General features: G+C 52.9%; 1 protein-coding gene across 1 annotated transcript in view; it reads left to right on the top strand.

The window, feature by feature from the left end:
* CROCC2 (ciliary rootlet coiled-coil, rootletin family member 2) overlaps positions 1-20,749 on the top strand; it is a 183,974-nt gene that overhangs the window by 52,871 nt on the left and 110,354 nt on the right. The window contains exons 14-17 of the mRNA XM_077825540.1: positions 14,350-14,580; positions 15,015-15,208; positions 16,244-16,371; positions 16,605-16,774. Of these exons, the coding sequence (XP_077681666.1) occupies positions 14,350-14,580; positions 15,015-15,208; positions 16,244-16,371; positions 16,605-16,774 (723 nt within the window). The remainder of the gene's footprint in view (positions 1-14,349; positions 14,581-15,014; positions 15,209-16,243; positions 16,372-16,604; positions 16,775-20,749) is intronic.

Below are 20,749 nucleotides of genomic sequence, written 5' to 3'. Positions count from 1 at the left end.
TCGCCTGCACGAAAGAGGGAGGACCCCGCCCTGCAAAGACTCGGCCCAGACAGTGGCCAGGTCTGGGCCAAGGATGTCCCAGAACGCACAGTAGAACTCCACGGTCAGCCCGTCCATGCCCGGAGATTTATTGGTGGGCATGCGACGGAGGGCTTCTGATAGAATTGCGGCCACTTCGGGCTCGTTGTCGGGGCATAGATGTTAACGAGGTTGACCACGAGCCCCTCCATATGGACTCGGAGATGCAGCAGGTGGCCCGGCACGGCCTCAGCGATCCCTAGCACCTCGGGCCATAGGTTGGGGGAGAACAGGGTCGCCACTCCAGCTTGTCGAATCATGAAGTGGCTGAAGTAGACCTCGGCCCCCCACTCCAGCTGCCGGCTGTCCTTGGCGGTCGGATCCGTATGGGTCTCCTGCAGGAAAACCACAGAGTACCCCCCTTCCCGAAGGTAAGAGAGCACCTGGGACCTGCGGAGGCCTACAGCCCCTGGTATTCAAAGTTGCAATAATGAGAGGCGTCATGCGGAGGGCTGGGGGGGGTGGGGATTCCTTGTTGGCGGGGGTGTTCGCAGCCCCCGGTGGGTCGCGTAACAATCTGTGACCCATCCCATAAGTGAGTAAATTGTCACGGAAGCTGCAGGCCCGCCCGTAGGCTGTGGCACCGTGACTTCCTTTCCCTTTACCCTCCTTTATAAGGGCCCTTGTGGCCTGGAGGATTTGATCAAAGTCCCCTCATAGCTGGAGAGCTAGCTGAACCCTGTTGCGGAAGCCACAGATGTTTTCTAAAAACTCTCGCAACGCTTTTCACAGCTCATGGGGGGGTGGGGTTGCGATTTCTGGGTTATTCCCTAGTGGGGCTCTTGGTGCAGACTCGTGGTCTGCTGAGGTGGGCAGGCAGGGTGCAGACCACAGACGGGGCGTCTGACAGGCTAAAATTATTAGGTCCGTCTCAAGCCTTGGGGTAGAAGGGGATGGCGGAGGGAAAAATTGCAGCTCCTAATAGATCGCTGCAGGAAAATGCAAAGGCTGCTCCTTGGGGGGGATCCGCAAAAAACGGGAAAGAAATAACCCCAGGGGTGGCAATACCATTGCAGGAGGAGGTGGATTGGGCAGGGACAGGGTGGGGGTCGGGGTAGGGGCAGAGGCAAGGCTCTGGGCTTCGGGAGGCAAGCAGCTGAGAGGTGGTGCCTCCCGAAGAGATTCGAGGGTTAAGGGGGTGTGGAGGGGGCTCCCAGTGATGCTAGGCACAGGCTGTGTGGTGGATTTGGCAGCCATGGCATCAAGTGGTGGACCACCTTCTGCAGGGTGCTCACCCGGGAAGGCGGTTAGGGGGAGGGAGCATGGGGAAAGGGGGACTGGGGTAAGGTTGCCCAGATCGAGGCCAGCTGGCAGTAGGTCATTCTCTCCCTGGGTGACCGGGGTCAAACCTAGGGCCTCAATCTCCTCATACATGGAGGAGAGGTTGTCTTCTGCCACCCCGGGGGTCTCCCCTCTGGCGCCCGCTACGACGGTCGCTTCGGGGTTCGCGGGGGGTTCAGGTGATATTCGGGCAGAAGGGGCTTCCTCAGGGGTCTCGGAGGGGAGGGTCTCCTGTGGAGGGGAGATTCTACCTTCCAGTGCTATTTTGTCTTCCCCTCCTGACACCGGCGGCTGGATCTCACTTGTGGGCATAGCGGAAGGCTCAGTGTCAGTGCCTCCCTTCCTGGTCTTCCGGGGGACCTCCGCATCGGATGGGTGCGGCGGAGCTCGAGCCTTCCACTTGCCTCGCTTTCCCTGGACTAGGGTCCAGCCCTCCATAGCATCGTCTGGGGGCTGGTTAGCAGGGGTCGTGTCGGGGGGCAGAGGCAATGGTTCATGGGCTCGGGGGTGGTAACGGTGAGGCAGCATGGGGGGGGCAGTTCTCCTTGGGGCAGGCCCTCTCCCATGCCTGGTAATATCTTCGCTGCACCCTCCTCCATAGGCTCTGCTGGATTGTTAACAGCAAGGGCGGGGCTCCCTCGCTCGTCTGGGCATTGTAAGGGAGGTGTCTCTTGGGCCCGGGCAGAAGCAGCGGTGGATCGAGCAGGAGGAGAGGTGGTTTCAGGTGTCGGGCGGCCAGGGCCATTGGCAACGACAGAGCCGATGTCCTGCCGGGTCTCAGGGGTCTCGGATGCCCCTCCCCGCCGGGCCAAGAGGCAGTCTCTTCGGACATGCCCCGCTGATCGGCAGAGGTAGCACCGGGCCTCTCCTGTGGAATAGTAGACCCGATAGCGGGCTCCCTGGTAGGGGACTAGGAAGGACCCTTCGAGCGCCTCTCCGTCACACGCTGCCGGCAGCGGTAGAAGCTGCACTTGCCGGTGGAACGAAAGGATGTGACGGAGGGTGGGGTCCTTGCAGCCCAACGGGAGAGGGCTGATGATAGAAACGGGTTTACCCAGGGTGGAGAGAGCGGGTAACAGGGCAGCATTGGGTAGAAAAGGAGGGACGGAGGTCAGGACGAGGCGGACGCCCAGGTCTTCTAGCGGCTCCAGGGGGACAGACACCCCCACTACCGCCAGGCCCTTCTCCTCCACCTCCTGGGCAGCAGCCTCCGATGCTAAGAAAAAGATGACCTTCCCGTACATTTTGGAGGCCGCCACAATAGCCGTGGGTCCTACCACCCTAGCCAACGCCTGCACGTATGTCTCCACGTGGGGCGAGGCGGGCACCAGGAGGCAGCGGACGCCATGCTTCCTGGTCATGGTGGAAAAGGGGCCTCGGCCGCTATTGATGGTAGTGGAGGCGGTGGGTGGGCGAGATGACGACGTGGCAGGCAGAGGCGGGGCTGCCACCGCCCGGGCATACACCCTGGGGGCCAGGGGAGGGACGCTTGCAGAGCTGGTGGAGGGAACAGTGGGGAGGGACGCCATGGTCGATGACAAGGCCACAGAGATGGGGGCAGCCTCTGCCATGGAGGGCTTGGTGGTTGTGGCAGGGCCCTTCCCCTTCTTCGCACCCTGGCTTTTCCAGCTAACAGGGGGGCTTTCATAGAATCTGGGGGGGCAGTGGAAGTAGCAGCGGCAATAATCGCCCCGGTGCCTCTGGCTGCCGATGCCCCAGCGAGGGCGATGGCAGGTATTTTGGCAGCAGTGGTGGGAGGGGAGGCTTGGGGGTTGGGCAGGGGGGTAGGTGGGGGAGGGGCAACTGAGGTTGTTAGAGGGGCCTCACCCCTCTCATTCCCCACCATCGTGAGCAGGGAGAGATGGGGAGACACCAGAAAGAGGAGGGGGGAGAGAGAAACAGAGTAACCACTTCTCCCTGTTGGGCTGCAGGCGGTGAGGGGCAAATGGGTCGGACTGGACAGGGGGAGGAAACAGGAGTTGGGGTCAGGTAGTAGGGGCAAACTGTGGGGTGGACAGTCGTGGCGGGGAGGGCATGTGAACCCACGCGCATTTGTCCAAAGAGTCTCGTTTGGTTGGCTGTTATTTCTGGTCTGGACGGTGGAATCAGGGCAAGCAGCTGAATACAGAGGCAGATGGCAGGTTGCCAGCAGGGACAGACGGTGGAGGGGCTGTGACAGTTGTAGTAGTGTTGGGGGGGGGGCACCGATGGATCAGGGGGCAGCTCCATGCCACACCCCCTGTGCCCCTACAAACGCAGTCAAGACACAGTCAAAACCTCCCCCCACATGAGAGTGCAGTTCAAAAGTTACTCAGTCTTATGGCCCCCTCCATGATGGTTCGTAGCTTCCCTGGGCGTTTTTTCTGTTGACTGCCTTCTCTTCCGGGCTGTGTGGAATGCCGGACAGATAAGAGAATTTTCTCTCGGCCAGGTACGGGTCCACAAACAAACAGCAAACGGCTGGGTCTAGGGGCTTCCACTGTCCTCCTCCGGGGAGCGGGTTGGCAGTCCCCCCCAGGGGGTTTCAGCTGGAGCAGTAGCAGCATCCGAGTTCAGGCGGTGGTGGGGGGCGGTGGGGCTGGCAGCTAGCTGGCAGCTGACCAGCACTCGAACGGCAGCAGAAAAACAGCAAAAAAAAAACCAGAAACGAAGGAAAAGCGTCTGGCCCGGTCAAGGGGCTTGGGGGGGGGGGAAGCTGAAGCAGGGGGGCAAAAAGTAAGAAAAGCCCAGGCCAGGGGGCTATAGGAGAATAATAGAAGGCAGATAGATTAGTCCCAAGCTAAGTAGGTCCCTTTTCCCTGGATAAGGTAATAGGGAAGATTCCACAACAATCAGGAACCTTCTGGAGACAATTAAGACAGGCTGATTAGAACACCTGCAGCCAATCAAGAAGCTGCTAGAATCAATTAAGGAAGGCTAATCAGGGCACCTGGGTTTTAAAAAGGAGCTCACTTCAGTTTGTGGTGTGCATGTGAGGAGCTGGGAGAGAGAGGCACTAGGAGATGAGAGTGAGAACGTGGACTGTTGGAGGACTGAGGTGTACAAGCATTATCAGACACCAGAAGGAAGGTCCTATGGTGAAGATAAAGAAGGTGTTGGGAGGAGGCCATGGGGAAGTAGCCCTGGGAGTTGTAGCTGTTCCAGGAGGCACTCTAGACAGCTGCATTCCACAGGGCCCTGGGCTTTAACCCGGAGTAGAGGGCGGGCCCGGGTTCCCCCCAAACCTCCCACCTCCTGGTCAGACACAGGAGGGGTCGACCTGGACTGTGGGTTCAGAAAAATGGCCAAGCTGAGGGCTGCCGTGAAGCTCCAAGGTGAGCAAATCCGCCAATAAGCGCAAGACCCACCAAGGTAGAGCAGGAACTTTGTCACAGCTGCCACCACCAAGTGATTTAGACAAAGGAAAGGGAAAGGGCCACTTGGAGTTTCTGTTTCCCCAAAATATCCCCCCAAGCCCTTACACCCCCTTTCCTAGGGACGCTTGAGAATAAACAAGATGAGCAGGAACCAGCGTTGGATTTTTAAGACCCCAAAAACCCAGTCAGATTCTTAAAAAACAGACCTTTATTAGAAGAACCAAAAAAGATAAGAGAACAACTCTGTAAGATCAGAATGGAAGATAATCTTACAGGCAGTCAGATTCAAAACATAGAGAATCCCTCTAGGCAAAACCTTAAGTTACAAAAAGACACAAAAACAGGAATACACATTTCCTCCAGCACAGCGAATTTCACAAGCCAAAACAAAGGAAACCTAATGCATTTTCTAGCTAGATTACTTCCTAACTTTACAGGAGTTGGAGGGCTTGCGTCCTTGATCTGTTACCGGCAAAGGTATCGCACAGACAGACAAAAGCCTTCCCACCCCCCCTCCAGATTTGAAAGTATCTTGTCCCCTCTTTGGTCATTTTGGGTCAGGTTACCTGAGCTTCTTAACCCTTTACAGGTAAAAGGACTTTGCCTCTGGCCAGGAGGGATTTTATAGAAAGGTGGTTACCCTTCCCTTTATATTTATGACAGCCCTTCACCCACTGTTGCCCTGTGCTCTGCCCCTGTGCCCCTCACAAACACCCCAGCCAACACCCTCTGTGCTACACCTGTGTCCATCACACAGTCTTGCCTATGCACTTTCTGTGCCCATCATAAATGCCCACCTACGTCCTCTGTGCTGCCCCTGTGTCCCTCACAGAACCCTTCCCTGCGCTCTGCCCCTATGCCCCTCACACAGCCCCACTCTGCTCTCTGCCCCTGTGCCTCTCACACACCCCAGCCTACGCCCTGTACTCTGCCCAGGTGTAGATGATTGAGATACAAAAGGAGCACTTAAAGACGATAAAGTCATCACAGAGAAACTAAATGAATTTTTTACTTCAATCTTCATGGCTGAGGAGTAAGGGAGATTCCCAAACCTGAGCCATCTTTTGTAGGTGACAAATCTGAGGAATTGTCACAGATTGAAGTGTCACTAGAGGAGGTTTTGGAATTGAGAAACTAACAAGTCACTGGGACCAGATGGCAGTCACCCAAGAATTCTGAAAGAACTCAAATGTGAAATTGTGGAACTATTAACTATGGTTTGTAATCTGTCCTTTAAATCAGCTACTGTACCCAATGACTGGAAGATAGCTAATGTAATGCCAATATTTAAGAAGGGCTCTAGAGGTAATCCTGGCAGTTACAGACCAGTAAGTCTAACATCAGTACCAGGCAAATTAGTTGAAACAATAGGAAAGAATAAAATTGTCAGACACATAGAATCATAGAATATCAGGGTTGGAGGGGACCTCAGGAGGTCATCTAGTCCAACCCCCTGCTCAAAGCAGGACCAATCCCCAATTAAATCATCCCAGCCAGGGCTTTGTCAAGCCTGACCTTAAAAACTTCTAAGGAAGGAGATTCTACCACCTCCCTAGGTAACGCATTCCAGTGTTTCACCACCCTCATAGTGAAAAAGTTTTTCCTAATATCCAACCTAAACCTCCCCCACTGCAACTTGAGACCATTACTCCTTGTCCTGTCCTCTTCTACCACTGAGAATAGTCTAGAACCATCCTCTCTGGAACCACCTCTCAGGTAGTTGAAAGCAGCTATCAAATCCCCCCTCATTCTTCTCTTCTGCAGACTAAACAATCCCAGTTCCCTCAACCTCTCCTCATAAGTCATGTGTTCCAGGCCCCTAATCATTTTTGTTGCCCTTCACTGGACTCTCTCCAATTTATCCACATCCTTCTTGTAGTGTGGGGCCCAAAACTGGACACAGTACTCCAGATGAGGCCTCACCAATGTCGAATAGAGAGGGACGATCACGTCCCTCGATCTGCTCGCTATGCCCCTACTTATACATCCCAAAATGCCATTGGCCTTCTTGGCAACAAGGGCACACTGCTGACTCATATCCAGCTTCTCGTCCACTGTCACCCCTAGGTCCTTTTCCGCAGAACTGCTGCCTAGCCATTCGGTCCCTAGTCTGTAGCTGTGCATTGGGTTCTTCCGTCCTAAGTGCAGGACCCTGCACTTATCCTTATTGAACCTCATCAGCTTTCTTTTGGCCCAATCCTCCAATTTGTCTAGGTCCTTCTGTATCCTATCCCTGCCCTCCAGCGTATATACCACTCCTCCCAGTTTAGTATCATCCGCAAATTTGCTGAGAGTGCAATTCACACCATCCTCCAGATCATTTATGAAGATATTGAACAAAACCGGCCCCAGGACCGACCCCTGGGGCACTCCACTTGACACCGGCTGCCAACTAGACATGGAGCCATTGATCACTACCCGTTGAGCCCGACAATCTAGCCAGCTTTCTACCCACCTTATAGTGCATTCATCCAGCCCATACTTCTTTAACTTGCTGACAAGAATACTGTGGGAGACCATGTCAAAAGCTTTGCTAAAGTCAAGAAACAATACATCCACTGCTCTCCCTTCATCCACAGAACCAGTAATCTCATCATAGAAGGCAATTAGATTAGTCAGGCATGACCTTCCCTTGGTGAATCCATGCTGACTGTTCCTGATCACTTTCCTCTCATGTAAGTGCTTCAGGATTGATTCTTTGAGGACCTGCTCCATGATTTTTCCGGGGACTGAGGTGAGGCTGACTGGCCTGTAGTTCCCAGGATCCTCCTTCTTCCCTTTTTTAAAGATTGGCACTACATTAGCCTTTTTCCAGTCATCTGGGACTTCCCCCGTTCACCACAAGTTTTCAAAGATAATGGCCAATGGCTCTGCAATCACAGCCGCCAATTCCTTTAGCACATAAAAGAACATAAATTGTTGCACAAAAGTCAACATAGTTTCTGTAAAGGGAGATCATGTCTTACTAATCTATTAAAGTTCTTTGAGGGGGTCACAAATGTGTGGACAAGGGGGATCCAGTGGACATAGTGTACTTAGATTTCCAGAAAGCCTTTGACAAGGTCCCTCACCAAAGGCTCTTATGTAAATTAAGTTCCTAATATCCAACCTAACCCTCCTTTCATGGGTAGATCCTTTCATGGATTGAGAACTGGTTAAAAGACAGGGAACAAAGGGTAGGAATAAATTTTCTGAATGGAGAGGGGTAACTAGGGATCAGTCCTAGGACCAATCCTATTCAACTTATTCATAAATGATCTGGAGAAAGGGGTAAACAGTGAGGTGGCAAAGTTTGCAGACAATACGAAACTGCTCAAGATTGTTAAGACCAAAGCAGACTGTGAAGGACTTCAAAAAGATCTCACAAAACTAAGTGATTGGACAACAAAATGGCAAATGAAATTTAATGTGGATAAATGTAAAGTAATGCACATTGGAAAAAATAACCCCAACTATACATACAATTTGATGGAGGCTAATTTAGCTACAACTAATCAGGAGAAAGATCTTGGAGTCATCGTGGATAGTTCTCTGAAGACTTCCACGCAGTGTGCAGCGGCAGTCAAAAAAGCAAACAGGATGTTAGGAATAATTGAAAAAGGGATAGTGAATAAGACAGAGACTATCTTATTGCCCTTATATAAATCCATGGTAAGTCCACATCTTGAATACTGTTGTCAAGGTTCCTTCCCCACTCTGAACTCTAGGGTACAGATGTGGGGACCTGCATGAAAACCTCCTAAGCTTACTTTTACCAGCTTAGGTTAAAACTTCCCCAAGGTACAAATTATTTTACCCTTTGCCCTTGGACTTCCACTGCCACCACCAAACGTTTATCTGGGTTTATTTTTATTAGGAAAGCGTTGTTTGGAAATGTATTTCCCCCAAAAATCCTCCCCACCCTTGCACCTCATTTCCTGGGGAAGGTTTGGTAAAAATCCTCACCAATTTGCATAGGTGACCACAGACCCAAACCCTTGGATCTTAAGAACAATGAAAAAAAGCATTCAGTTCTTGAAAAGAAGAATTTTAATAGAAGTAAAAAGAATCACCTTTGTAAAATCAGGATGGTAAATACCTTACAGGATAATTCAATTAAAAACATAGAGAATCCCTCTAGGCAAAACCTTAAGTTACAAAAAGACACAAAGACAGGAATATCCATTCTTTTCAGCACAGCTCACTTTCTCAGCCATTTAAAGAAATCATAATCTAATGCATATCTAGCTAAATTACTTACTAAATTCTAAGACTCCATTCCTGTTCTGTCCCCGGCAAAAGCATAACAAAGACAGACCCTTTGTTTTTCCCTCCCCCCAGTTTTTGAAAGTATCTTGTCTCCTCATTGGTCATTTTGGTCAGGTGTCAGCGAGGTTATCCTAGCTTCTTAACCCTTTACAGGTGAGAGGATTTTTCCTCTGGCCAGGAGGGATTTTAAACGTGTTTACCCTTCCCTTTATATTTATGACAACTGTGTACAGATGTGGTCCCCTCATATCAAAAAAGATATACTGGCATTAGAAAAGGTTCAGAAAAGGGCAACTAAAATGATTAGAGGTTTGGAACTGGTCCATGTGAGGAGAGATTAAAGAGGCTAGGACTTTTCAGCTTGGAAAAGAGGAGACTAAGGGAGGATATGATAGAGGTATATAAAATCATGAGTGGTATGGAGAAAGTGAATAAGGAAAAGATATTTACTTGTTCCCACAATATAAGAACTAGGGGCCACCAAATAAAATTAATGGGTAGCAGGTTTAAAACAAATAAAAGGAAGTTCTTCTTCACCCAGAGCACAGTCAACCTGTGGAACTCCTTGCCTGAGAAGGTTGTGAAGGCTAGGACTATAACAGGGTTTAAAAGAAAACTAGATAAATTCATGGAGGTTAAGTCCATTAATGGCTATTAGCCAGGATGGGTAAGGAATGGTGTCCCTAGGAATGGTCCGTTTGTCAGAGGGTGGAGATGGATGTCAGGAGAGAGATCACTTGCATTGGCATTGGCCACTGTTGGTAGACAAGATACTGGGCTGGATGGACCTTTGGACTGACCCAGTATGGCCATTCTTATGTTCTCTGTGCTGCCCCTGTGCCCATCACACAACCCCGCCCTGCCCCTGTGCCCCTCACCTACCGCCGCTCTGCACTGTGCCCGTCACCCCCACCCGCCCTGTGTTCTGTCCCTGTGCCCTCACCCACCCCTGCCCTGTGCTCTGCCCCTGTGCCCCTCACAAACACCCCAGCCTACACCCTCTGTGCTACCCCTGTGTCCATCACACAGCCCCACCCATGCACCCCCTGTGCCCATCATAAACACCCACCTAAGTCCTCTGTGCTGCCCCTGTGCTCATGACACAACCCCACCCTGTGCTCTGCCCCATGCCCCTCACACAACCCCACCCTGCGCTCTGCCCCTGTGCCCCTCACCCCATCTGCCCTGTGCTCTGTCCCTGTGCCCCTCATAAACACCCTTGCCCTGCACTCTGCTCCTGTGCCCCTCACACACCACCACCCTGCTCACTGCCCCGTGCCCCTCACACACCCAACCTACGCCCTGCACTCTGCCCATGTGCCCCTCACAAACACCCCAGCCTACACCCTCCATGCTACCCCTATGTCCATCACACAGCCCCGCCCACACACCCCCTGTGCCCATCATAAACACCCACCAATATCCTCGGTGCTGCCCCTGTGCCCATCACAGAACCCCGTTCTGCACTCTGCCCCTGTGCCCATCATAAACACCCCTGCCCTGTGCTCTGCCCCTGTGCCCCTCTCACACCCCCACTCTATGCTCTGCCCCTGTGCCCCTCACACACCCCAGCCTATGCCCTCTGTGTTACCCCTGGGTCCATCACACAGCCCCACCCACGCATCCCCTGTGCCCATCATAAACACCCACCTACGTCCTTTGCGCTGCCCCTGTGTCCATCATAAACACCCCTGCCCTATGCTCTGCTCTTGTGCCCATCATAAACACTCTGCCCTGTGCTCTGTCCCTGTGCCCCTCACCCATCCCTGCCCTGCGCTTTGCCTCTGTGCCCATCATAAACACCCCTGCCCTGTGCTCTGCTCCTGTGCCCATCACACACCCCTGCCCTGCGCTCTGCCTCTGTGGCCCTCACACATCCCTGCCCTGTGTGTTGCTCCTGTGCCCATCACAAACACCCCAGCCTATGCCCTGCACTCTGTTCATGTGCCCCTCACACACACCCTGCCCTGTGCTCTGCCCCTGTGTCCCTCACACACCCCTGCCCTGCGCTCTGCCCCTGTGCCCCTCACACACCCCTGCCCTGCGCTCTGCCCCTGTGCCCCTCACACACCCCTACCATGCACTCTGCCCCGTGCCTCTCACGCCACTTGCCTGTGCTCTGCCCCTGTGCCCTTCACACACCCCTGCCCTGAGCTCTGTCCCTGTGCCCCTCACACATAGAATCATAGAATCATAGAATATCACGGTTGGAAGGGACCCCAGAAGGTCATCTAGTCCAACCCCCTGCTCGAAGCAGGACCAATTCCCAGTTAAATCATCCCAGCCAGGGCTTTGTCAAGCCTGACCTTAAAAACCTCTAAGGAAGGAGATTCTACCACCTCCCTAGGTAACGCATTCCAGTGTTTCACCACCCTCATAGTGAAAAAGTTTTTCCTAATATCCAACCTAAACCTCCCCCACTGCAACTTGAGACTCCTCGTTCTGTTATCTGCTACCATTGAGAACAGTCTAGAGCCATCCTCTTTGGAACCCCCTTTCAGCTAGTTGAAAGCAGCTATCAAATCCCCCCTCATTCTTCTCTTCTGCAGACTAAACAATCCCAGCTCCCTCAGCCTCTCCTCATAAGTCATGTGTTCCAGACCCCTAATCATTTTTGTTGCCCTTCGCTGGACTCTCTCCAATTTCTCCACATCCTTCTTGTAGTGTGGGGCCCAAAACTGGACACAGTACTCCAGATGAGGCCTCACCAATGTCGAATAGAGGGGAACGATCACGTCCCTCAATCTGCTCGCTATGCCCCTACTTATACATCCCAAAATGCCATTGGCCTTCTTGGCAACAAGGGCACACTGCTGACTCATATCCAGCTTCTCATCCACTGTCACCCCTAGGTCCTTTTCCGCAGAACTGCTGCCTAGCCATTCGGTCCCTAGTCTGTAGCGGTGCATTGGATTCTTCCATCCTAAGTGCAGGACCCTGCACTTATCCTTATTGAACCTCATCAGCTTTCTTTTGGCCCAATCCTCCAATTTGTCTAGGTCCTTCTGTATCCTATCCCTCCCCTCCAGCATATCTACCACTCCTCCCAGTTTAGTATCATCCGCAAATTTGCTGAGAGTGCAATCTACACCATCCTCCAGATCATTTATGAAGATATTGAACAAAACCGGCCCCAGGACCGACCCCTGGGGCACTCCACTTGACACCAGCTGCCAACTAGACATGGAGCCATTGATCACTACCCGTTGAGCCCGACAATCTAGCCAGCTTTCTACCCACCTTATAGTGCATTCATCCAGCCCATACTTCCTTAACTTGCTGACAAGAATACTGTGGGAGACCATGTCAAAAGCTTTGCTAAAGTCAAGAAACAATACATCCACTGCTTTCCCTTCATCCACAGAACCAGTAATCTCATCATAGAAGGCGATTAGATTAGTCAGGCATGACCTTCCCTTGGTGAATCCATGCTGGCTGTTCCTAATCACTTTCCTCTCATCCCCCCCGTGTGCTGCCCCTGTGCCCATTACAAACTCCCCAGCCTACACCCTACGCTCTGCTCATGTGCCCCTCACACACCTCCGCCCTGCGCTCTGCCCCTGTGCCCATCACACTCCCCTGCCCTGTGCTCTGCCCCTGTGCCTGTCACAAACACCCCAGCCTACGCTCTGCGCTTTACCCCTGTGTCCCTCACATGCCCACCCACCGCCCATGACCTGCATTCTGTCACTCAGCACTTGCCCACAGGAGCTGGTTCTGTTATTCCATGCCAGAGCACCATCACGTACCCAGCCAAGATGTGCCAGCTGCAGGGCATCACCACAGCCCAGCCCAGGAAAGTGCCTCTTGCTCCTTTGAAAGGGGCAGTTCCCGAGTTTGGCTACAAGGTGTATATGTCTGGGTGGGCAGGGTCAGGTCCCTTTGAGTGGGCTGTGCCCCTCCCTTCTCCATGGCCCCTGCATGCCCCCACCCCCCCACAATGTGGGATCATCTCCCCTCCCTGCTCTCATTCAGCTCCTCTCTCACTGGCCTCCCCTTACCCCCCATGCTGGTGCTCTAGGAGCCTCCTCTCAGGACTTTGCCACCTCCAGCCCTGGGGCAGGGACTGCCGGCTGTACCAGAAGTGCCCAGCACTCTTCTAGCCACTCAGCTCCCACTCCTGGCTGCAGATTCCTATGCCAGGGCCTGCCAGATCCAGCCCCTTCCCTCCGGGGCTGCCAGGCAGATCCAGAGAGAAGGGGGGAAATAGAAATGTCTTACTCTGCCAAGTGAAAAGCATCCCTGTTGTTGTAGTGGCTGGGAACTTCCTCAGTGGGACAGCAGGCTGCAGGGTAAAGGCAGAGCCCCCCTCTCCCCACCCCCCAGCACACTAAGCCATGCAGGACTGCTCTCTGTCACCCATTCCTACCATTGGGGGGCATTCCTGTAGCACCTAGAGGCCACAGCTAAGATCAGGACCTGCCAAAGAGCTTACCAGGTAAAGAAACGAGGGTGGGAGAAAGGAAATGTCATTGTCCCCTTTACAGCTGGAAAGCGGAAGCCCAAAGAGAGGAAGGACAGGATCCACAAAGGGACACTGGCGCCTAGCTCCCATTGATTCAGTGGGAGTTAGGCACCTACATACCTTCTGTCAGCATCTCCTGGAGAAGCCCTACCCCAGAGCACCCGGCTGATGGATGAAGTTTGCCCTCTCCCACCTGCTGGTGTGGGGAGTGCAGGCAGCCGGAGAGCACTCTCTTTAGTTATTCCCCCTCAGTTCTGAACCATGGGACGTTCACTTCGAATCTCTCTAACCCTGGGCTGTGCCAGAAATGTTTCAGCCTCATGAGCACTGTCCCAGCGGGGCTTGTAATCACCGCGGGCGAGTAACTTCAGCAAGGCCCGACATGGGGGGGGAGCGTGGCCATTACATGCTTGACTGCTTGTGCCAACAGCGGGTAGAACTTCCAAGGCACTTCAAGCACTGCCCAGCTCCCCGCATGAGTCTGGAACCTGCTTATGCACCATGCAGGAGGCTTCGCCACGCTTCTGCGCCTTGGCAGCTCAGCCTATGGCACTTAGCTCTCAGGAGCCAATGTGAAGTCACATCTCATTAGTGTGACTGTCAGAGCCTCCGAGTTCTATGGGCATGAAGGAATTGCAGTGCCCAGGCCCCACCGGGTCTGAGTTAGGGTTGGGGATATATTCCCCATCCAGGGAACATCTCCAGGCTGAGAACGGATCCCCCATGGCAACAGCAACTGTCCTCTCTGCAGCTGAGCTTCTAACAGCAGGCAGCTGTGCTGTTCTGATGTCACCTGCGAGCGGGCTAGCTCTGACTCTAGACTGCCCTGCCCTTCACTCTTGATGAGTCTGTAGGGTACTTTCCTTCCGGGGCTGGCCCCTTATCCCACTGCCCTCTCTTTGGCTTTCGGGTGTGATGAAGCTGGAGGAGGAGAAGAGCTTGCTGCTGGAGCAGAGGCAGGAACTGGAGCAGGAACGAGCTGGCTTGCGAGAGCAATTGGTGTACCTGGAGCAAGAGGTGGCATGGACAAGCACGGCCAAGCGGGAGCTGGAGAAGAGCTGCCAGATGGCAGAGGAGAGGCGAGAGGCACTGGGGGAAGAGATGAGGTTGCTGCTCAGGGAAAAAGCTCAGCTGTGGGATCACCTGATGCAGGTGAGAGCAGGACCAGGTGGGGACCTGCCCCAGATAACGCTCCCTCCCTGCACACTGTTGTGCAAGAGCCAGGCTTCCCCCCATGCCTGCTTTTCTCCATTCCTCGCTCGTGGTGGCTTTGCTGTCAGCCAGTTGGTGCCTGGAGCAACTGGGAGCCACAGGAGCAGACTGGGAACAAGATGGGGGCGCAGAAAGCAAATCCCTGCAAGTTGCTGTGTGGGGGAAATGACCTACCCCACCTGTATCCCTGGTGCAGAAGGTGTGCCTGGCTGGTGAGGTGGAGAGGGGCAGAGGGGGAGTAGCCCTCCCATGGGTGTTGCTCTCCCTCCCTCTCTGCTGCCTGCAGTAGGAGTAGCTAGCAAAAGGGACTCTGGGAGGATGGAGGGCCCAGTCACACCCTTTGCTCTCTTGCTCTGCTTCCTCACTCTCCCAAGGTGAGCAGCCAGAAGCACACTCTGAGTGAGCAGCTGGCGCACAGCCACCAGGAGCTGGAGATTCAGGCCGATGCCCTGCTCCGCACTACCCAGGAGAAGGAGGAGCTTGCTAAGGAGAAGGCACGGCTGGCTGTGGAGTTCAATGCACTGGAGAGACAGAGGAAGGGCCTGCTGGAAGAGACGGACATGCTCAGGTACCCCCTCCTTGCTCTTCAGATCCTGGGAGACTGGTGGAGCCCGGTATCACCTGGAGGCTGGCTGGTCTCTTATTTCTGGGGGGAGGGCTGCGAAGGGGTGCCATGACAGGGGAGACAAGGTCTCTTCTCTGTGCCAGGAGCTCCTTGCTCTGCTGCTCCTGGGGCTACCTGCTGGCATGAGGCTGAGAACAGCCCAGATCAGTAATGGAGATGACCAGAAGGAGTCATTCCCGACAGGGGAAGGCAAGGAATGCCAGGAGCCCTGCTCTTGCCCAACATGCTCCCCCTCCCTGCTGCTGCATCCACTCTTCTCCCTCCTTCTGACAGGCACAGGGGGCAACTGGTACCCAGCAACACTGCAGAGCAGGGTAGGGAGTTTCCAGCTTAGCTCACACAGCCAGTGGACAGCTGGGAGGGTGGCTGTTGTAAGCCACTACCAACCTGGGCTCAGGTGGGGACACATGATGCCCACACTCCTTTGGGCTGGCAGGGATGCCATGCAGGGTGGCCTGGGCAGTCATTCACCATGCAGAGGCCTCACTCCAGCTCCTTAGGTGGTTTGAATGAAAGGATTGTTAATGCTTCACAGCCCTGGTTCTCCTCTGCCACACACTGGTGGAAATGAAGCCTCACCTGCACAGGAGGAAGTGGAGTTCTGCCCCCCCCCCCCGTGCCCTTCTCCAGGCCAGACACCCTGACACAGCAATCACATGTGTGACAGCCAGTCTCAGCCACAGTCACATGGAATTGCTCGCATACTGAATGGCCAGGGGCAGCTCCACCGGGCCTCCTGCTGGGAACACACCTGGTGAATGGAGAACAGGAGAGAAGCCCCAAGGAAGCCTGTGTGCAGCAGATGTTCATACAGGGCACACATGGCATTCAGACTGTATCTGGAACAGCGCTAAATGGCTCATAGCTGAGCCATAAAGGCTTCGGGGCCCACAATCAAAGCTCCAACTAATTTTCACTGGAGATCGGGGAAGTGATAGCCTACATCACTGGCCCTGATTTTTTGCTGCTGTGCCGCAGAGCTGAGAAGAACTCACTGGAGATCAGCCTTTTTGAGATTCAGGAGCTAGCAGCACAGCTGGAAGTCCAGAAGGAACAGCTGGAAGGGGAGAATCAGAGCCTTGACCAGACAAGGCAGGTGTTTCAAGGTAAAGTGCATGTGCTACTGCCAATCCCCACTTGCCTTCTGTCTATGGCTTCAGCTCCTGAGCTCAGTACCCCCGGCCTAAGCGGAGCCATGCCCATGTCCCTTGCCTTGTGGTATCACAGAGCCCCGGACCCCATAGCCTGCAGCAGAGAGTAATGCCCTCATTGCACCCCTGAGTGGGCTTTACGCAAGCAGGACCCTTGGAAGCCTCACAAGGGTTTCTTTGTTCCACAGTGGAGGTGGAGAAGGCCCAGCAGGAGCTGCAGCTGCAGGACACCACCCGGAGGCAGGATATAGAGTCACTGAAGCAGCAGCTTGTGCAGATGGAACAAGAAACTCAGCTGTCTCTGAAGAACCAGAAGAAGGCCCATGAGGAAGACCTGGCACAGCTGAAACAGGAGAAGGTGAGTGCTGCAGCCTCCAGCCTCATGAGAGAGAGAGGAGCCCTACTTGGCTGCAAGCTGCAACTAGACATATTCGCAGTAGAAATGAGACAAACAGGTAACATTGAGGGTAATGTACCAGGGGCACCTTACCCAGGGCACAGCGACCACTGGGTAACGTGGGGGGACCTTACCCAGGCACAGCAATGCCTGGGTAAGGTACCATGGGGCACCTTTCCCAGGGCACGGTGACCCCTGGATAATGTACCATGAAGCGCCTTACCAGGGCATGGCGACCCCTGGGTAACGAACCATGGGGCACCTTACCCAAGACACCATGATGCCTGGGTAACGTACCATGGGGCCTTAGCCAGGGCATGGTGACTCCTTGGTAAGGTACCATGGGGTGCTTTATGCTGGGCATGGTGACTCCTGGGTCACATACGATGGGGCACCTTACCGGGGCATGGCGACCACTGCGTAACGTGCCATGGGGCACCCTACCACAGCACGGTGAACCCAGGGTAACATTCCATAGGGGGCCTTACCCAGGGCATGGCGACCCCTGGGTAACGAACCATGGGGCACCTTACTTGGGACATGGTCACCCCGTGGTGTGCCTTACCCCAGTCACTGTTGTAACAGGTTTGGTCACAGAGACCCCCTTGGGACTGTCACCTGACATGCTGAATTTACTTCTGAGCCTGTTTTCCCTGCCAGCTTGGGACTCCATAACCCTTCCTTGTTGATCCAGACACACTAGCCTGCTGCAACACACACCCAGGTTTGGTCCACGCCCCCAAAGCTGCAGACTTTAACCAAAAACTGCTCAGCAGGTCAACTATCTCCAGCACCCAGACACCCAGCTTCCAATGGGATCCAAACCCCAAATAAATCTGTTTTACTCTGTATAAAGCTTATACAGGGTAAACTCATAAATTGTCTGCCGTCTATAACATTGATAGAGAGATATGCATAGCTGTTTGCTCCCCCAGGTATTAATCACTTACTCTGGGATTCATTAATAAACAAAAGTGATTTTATTAAGTATAAATAGCAGGATTTAAGTGGTTTCAAGTAATAACAGACAGAACATAGTAAAAAGAAAAGGAGTATTTGTGGCACTTGAGAGACTAACAAATTTATTTGAGCATAAGCTTTCATGAGCTACAGTTCACTTCATCGGAAGCATGCAGTGGAACATAGTAAGTTACCAAGCAAAATAAAACAAAACACACAAGTCTAAGCCTATTACATTAAGAAACTGTTTACAGGTAAAATCTCACCGTCAGAGATGTTCCAATAAGTTTCTTTCACAGACGAGACTCCTTCCTAGTCTGGGCCCAATCCTTTTCCCTGGTACAGTCCTTGTTAGTTCCAGTTCAGGTGGTAACTAGGGGATCTCTCATGACTGGCAGCCCCCTTTCTTCTGTTCCACCCCCTTTTATAGCTTTGGCACAAGGTGGGAATCTTTTGTCTCTCTGGGTCCCCACCGCTCCTTCTAAATGGAAAAGCACCAGATTTAAGATAGATTCCAGTATCAGGTGACATGGGCACATGTCCTGTGAGACTCCAGCCTCCATTCTTCCAGGACTGGCCCAGGAAGGTGTGCAACTAAACAGAGCCATTTTACAGGCAACTGTCCTAGTCAATGGGAGCCATCCAGATTCCAAACCACACTTTGCATAATTACAATAGGACCTCAGAGTTATATTTCGTATTCCTAGTTTCAGATACAAGAATGATTCATTCATACAAATAGAATGAACACACTCAGTAGATTATAAGCTTTGTAATGATACCGTACAAGAGACCTTTTGCCTAAAGCATATTCCAGTGACATTATATTCATACTCGTTAACATATTTCCATAGAACATATGGAGTGCAACATCACAATGGTAACCCCTGGTTAACATACGATGGGACGCCTTACCCAGGCACGGTGACCCATGGGTAACATAGGATGGGGCTTCTTACCCAGGGCACGGTGAACCCTGGGTAACATACCATGGGGGCCTTACTCAGGGCACCGTGACACTTGGGTAACATATTAGGGGGCCCTTTACCCAGCTCACGGCAACCCCTGGGTAACATAACTTGGGACGTCTTACCCAGAGCACACCGAACCCTGGGTAACTTACCCAGGGCACAGTGACCCATAGTTCAGGTACCATGTGGTGCCATACCCGGGACACAGTGACCCCTGGATAACGTACCATGGGGTGCCTTACACAGAATTCGGCAAGCCCTGGGTAACGCACCATGGGGCGCCTTACCCGCAGCACGGTGAACCCTGGGTAATGTACCATAGGGCGCTGTAGACAGGGCACGGTGACTCCTCAGTAAGGTACCATGGGGCTTCTTACCGAGGGCATGGCAACCCCTGGGTAATGTAACATGGGATGCCTTGCCCAGGGCACACTGACCTGTGGGTAACATACCATGGGGTGTCTTACGCGGGGCAAGGTGCCCCGTAATTTAGGTACCATGCAGCGCCTTACCCAGGACACAGCAACCCTTGGGTAACGTATCATGAGGGCACCTTATCCAGGGCACGATGACCCTTGGGTAACGTACTCTTACGCAGAGCTTGGCAACCCCTGAGTAATGTTCCTTGGAGCACCAAGACCCCTGGGTAATGTACCATGGGGCCTTAGCCAGAGCACGGTGATTCCTCGGTAAGATACAATGGGGCCCTTTAGAATGATAGAATATCAGGGTTGGAAGGAACCTCAGGAGGTCATCTAGTCCAACCCCCTGCTCAAAGCAGGACCAATCCCCAACTAAATCATCCCACCCAGGGCTTTGTCAAGCCTGACCTTAAAAACCTCTAAGGAAGGAGATTCCACCACCTCCCAAGGTAACCCATTCCAGTGCTTCACCACCCTCCTAGTGAAAAAGTTTTTCCTAATATCCAACCTAAACCTCCCCCACTGCAACTTGAGACCATTAGTCCTCGTTCTGTCATCTGGTACCACTGAGAACAGCCTAGATCCATCCTCTTTAGAAACCCCTTTCAGGTAGTTGAAAGCAGCTACCAAATCCCCCCCTCATTCTTCTCTTCTGCAGACTAAACAATCCCAGTTCCCTCAGCCTCTCCTCATAAGTCATGTGTTCCAGTCCCCTAATTATTTTTGTTGCCCTCCGCTGGACGTTTTCCAATGTTTCCACATCCTTCTTGCAGTGTGGGGCCCAAAACTGGACACAGTACTCCAGATGAGGCCTCACCGATGTCAAATAGAGGGATCCCCCGATCAAGTCCCTCGATCTGCTGGCAATGCCCCTACCTATACATCCCAAAATGCCATTGGCCTTCTTGGCAACAAGGGCACACTGCTGACTCATATCCAACTTCTCATCCACTGTAACCCCTAGGTCCTTTTCTGCAGAACTGCTGCCTAGCCATTCGGTCCCTAGTCTGTAGCAATGCATGGGATTCTTCCATCCTAAGTGCAGGACTCTGCACTTGTCCTTGTTGAACCTCATCAGATTTCTTTTGGCCCAATCCTCTAATTTGTCTAGGGCCCTCTGTATCCTATTCCTACCCTCCAGCATATCTACCTCTCCTCCCAGTTTAGTGTCATCTGCAAACTTGCTATGGGTGCAATCCACACCATCCTCCAGATCATTTATGAAGATATTGAATAAAACCGGCCCCAGGACCGACCCTTGGGGCACTCCACTTGATACCAGCTGCCAACTAGACATGGAGCCATTGATCACTATCTGTTGAGCCGTACAATCTAGCCAGCTTTCTATCCATCTTAGAGTCCATTCATTCAGCCCATACTTCTTTAACTTGCTGGCAAGAATGCTGCGGGAGACTGTATCAAAAGCTTTGCTAAAATCAAGGAATAACACATCCACTGCTTTCTCCTCATCCACAGAGTCAGTTATCTCATTATAGAAGGCAATTAGGTTAGTCAGGCATGACTTGCCCTTTGTGAATCCATGCTGACTGTTCCTGATCACTTTCCTCTCCTCTAAGTGCTTC

Source organism: Eretmochelys imbricata, chromosome 9 (genome assembly GCF_965152235.1).
Source record: "Eretmochelys imbricata isolate rEreImb1 chromosome 9, rEreImb1.hap1, whole genome shotgun sequence".
Lineage (NCBI taxonomy): Eukaryota > Metazoa > Chordata > Testudines > Cheloniidae > Eretmochelys > Eretmochelys imbricata.
This window is presented reverse-complemented; position numbering and strand designations above follow the sequence as displayed.